The 5,822-nt window shown below is 35.7% G+C and overlaps 1 protein-coding gene across 1 annotated transcript; it reads right to left on the bottom strand.

Moving 5' to 3' along the window:
• Positions 1-580: 580 nt before the first annotated feature.
• Positions 581-4,985, bottom strand: LOC306864983 (uncharacterized protein). The gene is made up of 3 exons (XM_079409318.1): positions 4,566-4,985; positions 4,323-4,418; positions 581-2,599 (listed from the first exon to the last, which is right to left on the bottom strand). Exons 1-3 carry the CDS (start codon positions 4,962-4,964, stop codon positions 1,049-1,051), a joined length of 2,046 nt encoding a protein of 681 aa, XP_079265444.1. The 5' UTR covers positions 4,965-4,985; the 3' UTR covers positions 581-1,048.
• Between the last annotated feature and the right edge of the window lie 837 nt (positions 4,986-5,822).

Genomic DNA, 5,822 nt, shown 5'->3' on the forward strand with positions numbered 1-5,822 from the left:
ACTTGATTTGTGGGCCACAACCTGATTATTATAATGACTATTTGCGTATAACTGTTCATTAGTAGTTATTTCATAGTTATTTTTCTTGAACCTTAACTCGTAGATAGTTAAGTTAAATTAATAGTAGTTCTTCAGGAGGTATGACAGAATACATCAGTTATTGATTAGCTAACTGTTACTTAACACAATCATAAAATTGAATTACATACTGATTAGTTAACACACTTAGTAGTTAACAGTAGTGAATTATTGAATAATTGAACAATTACCTGTTAGTTGTTCAATAATTCCTTTGTTATGCAGTAAGTAAGAAACAGTATTCTAAAGTGTTTTTATTTATTTATTTGCCTCAAAATGAACAAGAACTGTGTTGGATTTAATAATGACATATGATTTATTTCAATAGGTTCTGAAAGCATGGGCCGACTGCTCCAAAGTAAGTTGGAACATCTTGTCTGAACCCTACAGAAAACATGAAAGGCCCACAAATGTCATAGAAGATGAACAACACAGTCCAAACGAGCTTTCATGACAGTCTCAGATTTTTATCACTGTTTCTTCACCTGAGGAATAGGCAACATTTTCTCATATAACCTCTAGATGGCAGCTTTTTTTTTTTTTTATATATATATATATATATATATAATCTAAACAGTCCCTAAATAGCCTCTTAATGACCATGATTACACACACATCATTTTATAATAAATTTCAATAATTTGGTCGTGACTTTTACAATATTATTGCTACATTTTCAATTGTATCTTACTGTATAAAATGAATAGATTAAACTGTTGTCAGTTTGTGCTGTTTTCTGGGACAAATACTACAGTATCACCATAGTATTTCACATCAGTTATAAGAAATCAACTTTCAAATGAAAAACATACAGGTGTGAGGATATAGATTCAGTATGATGGCTTAGATTCATAAAACAATTATAATTAATGATAATATAGCTTTACATCATATTTGAAAGAAGCAGAAACATTTTCAGGATCCTGTTTTCAGAGTGTCATCAGGGTTTGAGTAGCTAAGGCATGATTTGCTAATTTTTAAAAAAAAATCTTGTAAAGTATCCAATTGCTCCTTGTTTTTCTTCTCCTGCTCTCTTCTTGATGTTTTCCAGAATTTTCGCTTTTTCAGGCTCATTGATTTCCTTCAACTTCTCAACCAGGAAATCGATGTGCTGAAGGATGAACAGTGAATCAGTGTTGAGAGCGATCATCTGCAGAGTTTCCACACAGTCAAAAGCTTCATTCACATGCTTTATTTTCTCTTTCTCAAATTCTTGCAGTTCTTCTTCCAGCTTCTTGACCAGAGACACACCATCCCTAATCTTACTATCATATTTCTTCTTTAAATCTTCATATGTCCTCTTCTCCTTCTTTGTCTTTGTTACATATATTTTTGCATGTTTAACATGTTCTTTGTAGTGGCATTTATTAGTGCACACTGTACAGTGATTATTTCTCATCACGCTGCACCACGAGAGACCACTGATCCACCAGCATCCTGGATAATGACAGTTCTCCTCACAGAAACTGCAGCACATCGCCATCTTGGCTTTAGAAGGATCAATATCAATCTTCTCTTTGTAGGGCACTTCAACTTCATACTCAAAATTTTGATTTTCTTCGACATCTTTCTTGTTCTGTTCCAGAGCTGCTTGAGTTTGTTTCAGCTCATTTTGCTTTAGTTCCATCAGCTCAACACGTGATTTTAGATTGGAGATTTTTGCCTCTAACTGCTTCCGATTCTTCAACACATCTTGAGTCATTTTCAGAGATTTTGGTTTTATTGTGTCACAAAACTTGAAGAATTGTGCCATTCCTCTAAAACTGAGATTCCATGCATATTTCTGTTCCATTTCATATTCTTCATCAGCAGCGTCTGACTGGCAGTTGTCAAACAGGAAAAACACTGGCTGTTTGTTGTCATTTACTGCACATTTGAGTTTAGCCTCTTTAACAGCCGTCAGGACATTTTTAGGTGGAGCTCCAGTTGAGTGTGTGAGGAGTAAGACTATGTTTTCAACAATATCTCTTCCAAATAAAGACTGAACAGCATCAAATATGTAGATTTGTCTGTCAGAGAGTCGATTTTGTGTTGCGTTAATCACCAGACACACTGCATCTATTTCATGATTATCTTCTTCAGATTCACTTAAGCTGTAAAAACTCTTGGTGATCTCTTTATCAAGATCAATTCCACGTGTATCTCCATATCCTGGTGTGTCGATGATTGTTAAATCTGTTTTACTCTCTTGTATGTAAAACCCATAAACAGTGATTCTGGAGGTCTGTCTGTGAGCTGATGTTCGGTCGCTCTGATCATCTGTGATCTCAAACCAAACCTTGTCTTCTCTCTGAACACCTAAGCAGTAGTTGATCATCACATTGATCAGGGTTGTTTTTCCCGTTCCTGTTTCTCCCACCATCAGAATGGTTGTATGGGGTTTGTTTTTGTCTCTCTCACCAAAGGTCATTTTTCTGTATGGTTCTGATTGATCCAAATTGTCTGTCCTTGTCTGCAGACGATATCGAGCAGGATTTCCATCTTCAATTAAGATGCTTTTTTTGATGAGGTCATTTGTGCTCTGTATATAAAGCAATACACAATAATAAAACATAATAAAAACAGATGAACGTGATATACGACATTATATATTTTTTATTAATTTATAAGTCATAATCAAATTGTAAACACCAACATCCCTGCTAACAATAAAGACCCTTTCACACAACTCAACCTAGAAAAGCAAGCATTATACATTTATTTTTATTAGTAATTTACCCCTTAGATACTTAGTAAAATTTTCTAATTGTCAAATGAGACTTTTCAGGAGTGCTGATATCAGGGCTGTTCACCATTTGTATCACTCTGCTTGTTTCTGTGTGAGATTTTCCCAGCAAAAAGCAATGACGGAAGAGCAAACCCACTATAATTTTTACCTATTTATTTTTATGCTATTTTAACAAGACCATACATAATGTATTCAGTGAAAAATAGAAATTACAGATCGTCTCAATATAAACCCACTCAGAAGATCCCTCCCACCCAAAAGACATTAGAATATAAAGTCAAGAGAAAAAAATAAATAAATTGAAAATAAATAAATACATTTTAAAAAAGGAACTAAATAATATATTAAATAAACAAATAAAGATAAACAAATACATAAAAAGAAATGAATGATTTTTCAAGAGGTTTCTAGGTATTATGAAAAGATTTGAGAGATCCTGAAAGCGAGAATCTTAACTTCTCAAGTTTTATACAGCAAAAGATTTCTCAGATCCACATATCATGCGATGGGGGGGGGGGGGGGGGGGGGGGCATGTTTCCATTTAAGGAGAATAGCTCGTCTAGCTAAAACAGTAGTAAAGGCGAGGACCTGGCAGGATGAGACGGTCAAATTGGGTCTCGAGGAAATGCCAAAAAGAACTGTCAAGGGGTTAGGGTCTAAGTCTATGTTAAGAGCATTATTAAGTATATCAAATACATTGGACCAAAAGTCTGTCAGCCGAGGGCAACTCCAGAACATATGGAGATGGCTGGCAGGATATTGCTTGCAGCGATGACAAGCATCAATCCTATCTGGAAAATGTTTTGCTAGTTTGGCATTTGTTAAATGAGCTCTATAGAGCACTTTACACTGCAATAGGCCATTTCTGGCACATATAGAAGAGGAGTGAACAAGATTTAAAATGTCTCCCCATTGATCATCAGTAATAGAGATACCTAGGTTGTGCTCCCAAGATTCTCTAAGAGAAACAGTGGGGTCTTCATTAAGTGCACTTATCAAATTATAAATAACTGAAATTAGATGCTTCTGGCCTGCACCTAAAGTGAGAAAATCATCAAGAGGGCATTTAGGAGGATGGTTAGGAAAGTGGGGAAATAATTTCTTAACAAAGTGCCTATCCTGAAAAAAACAAAACAAATGGCTGCTGGGCAGACTGTATTTAGTGGATAAAAATGAAAAAGATGCAAACACCCCATCTTCTAAACCCACTATCATTTTTGAAAAACTTCTGTGTCACGGAATGTAGTTTTTTTCAGGCAAGAATATGGTTGCATAAACCTCAAGAATGCTTTTTTTTTTTTTTTTGCCTGTTCTAAAAAATGTTCTATGCCATTTTCAGAGTTGTGAGGTCTGGGCTCAGGTAGATACATAATATCAGCAGCTCAGTGTCTCTTAGGCTAACAAGTTGTTGTGCTCATGAATATTAATCACATTGTCTGCGTTCGCCCAAGCTAATTTGCTAAAGTTCAGTTGTTCTAATTAAATTTGTGACTATGACAAAAGAATCAAGTCTCACCTGTTTATGTTGTCCTGTTTTCTCAAACGTTCCTTTAGGACTTTCTTTGTGTTTACGTTTCTTTTGTGAGGACTTCAGTGGTGTATAGTGCTCCTCCTAGAATTTTAATAAAAAATCTTAGACATCAGAGATTTCTGAAATATGTTCATATATATATATATATATATAATGTACATAAAAATGGTACTGAGAAATTTGCATGTTTATGACAAGCTTTATTCCTCAGAAATAAGTATGTCTTACCTTGGATGGACCAGCTTCACTGATGGGTCTGAATGTGTGATCGATGTGTTTCTCTGAGTCTCTGCACACCACACACACCGGCTGTTTGTCCTCCAGACAGAAGAGTTTGAGTTTCTCACCGTGTAAACTGCAGATCTCCTCAGATCCGGATAAATGACTCTCATTTCTCTGCTTCAGGAACGACTCACACTGGTTTTGCAACACAAGATTAACTGAAGGTTCATGTTTTGAGGATCTTCTCCTGCAGACAGGACACTTCTGAGTTTTATTGGTTCTCCAGAACTGTTGAAGACACTCTTTACAGATACTGTGACTACATGACAGAAGAACAGGAGTCTTGAAGATTTCCCTGCACACGGGACAAGAAAGCTCTTCTGCAGACACATTTAGTGAAGCCATTTTCAGAGTTTGAGCTCAAGCAGTCTGAACTTTATTCTGTTTCTATTCATTTGTTTTTTTTCAAAAATGAATAACCATGTGAATCACAAAGATCCATTCAGGAACAAATATCCCATCTCATAAATCCTTGTTGAAAGTTTTTCTCTTCATTCTTCACTGATAGCTGATTCCTTTTTCTTTTCTCAAGTGAGAATAGAGTTATTACGAAAAGGAGAAATAACACAATCGTCTCTTTAGAGTGGACTTTCTGATCTCATGCGCTGTGTTAAAACAGGTCAAAGAACAACATGGGCCATAAAACAACAACAAAAAACTATTTGCTGCTCCTAATATGGAAATCTACGAGCAATCCAAGTTCCAGCTCAAAGTTCAAATACTTTTATTGTCATTCTAGTTATACAACGAAGTGCACAGCAGAACGGAATCGCATTTCTCTAAGCCCAATGTTCAATGTGGATATAGAGACAAAATAACATATCACCATATAAGACAATTCTAAACGAAATATATACTGAATAATACAAGAACTAAAAATAGTGGGGGAAGTGCACATAATAGATGCATTGCATAATTACACTGTGAGTGTATGGTTCAATGAGACATTTGATGTAACATTGCTAAAAAGCAGCATAGAGAATAATAGCATATATGATTCAGTCTGTGCATATGTATCGGCAGTTCAGCAACCAGTATATCTGTGTTTTGTCAATGTGAGTTGAGTATTGGCCTGCGGAAAGAAGCTATTTCTGAGGCTGTCAGTCTTGCATTGCATACTATGATAGCGTATGCCAGAATGCAGAAGGGTGAACAGTCCATTAGCAGGAAGGGTGGAGTCACTGATTATTTTGGTGGCTCTAC

Source organism: Barbus barbus, assembly GCF_936440315.1.
Source record: "Barbus barbus genome assembly, chromosome: 46".
NCBI lineage: Eukaryota > Metazoa > Chordata > Actinopteri > Cypriniformes > Cyprinidae > Barbus > Barbus barbus.

Coding starts and splice junctions, on each gene's coding strand:
- LOC306864983 (XM_079409318.1), bottom strand. CDS start 4,964: ATGGCTTCACTAAATGTGTCTGCAGAAGAGCTTTCTTGTCCCGTGTGC. Junction 4,419..4,565: donor GTGAAGCTGGTCCATCCAAG/GTAAGACATACT, acceptor TTAAAATTCTAG/GAGGAGCACTATACACCACT. Junction 2,600..4,322: donor AAACAGGACAACATAAACAG/GTGAGACTTGAT, acceptor CTTTATATACAG/AGCACAAATGACCTCATCAA.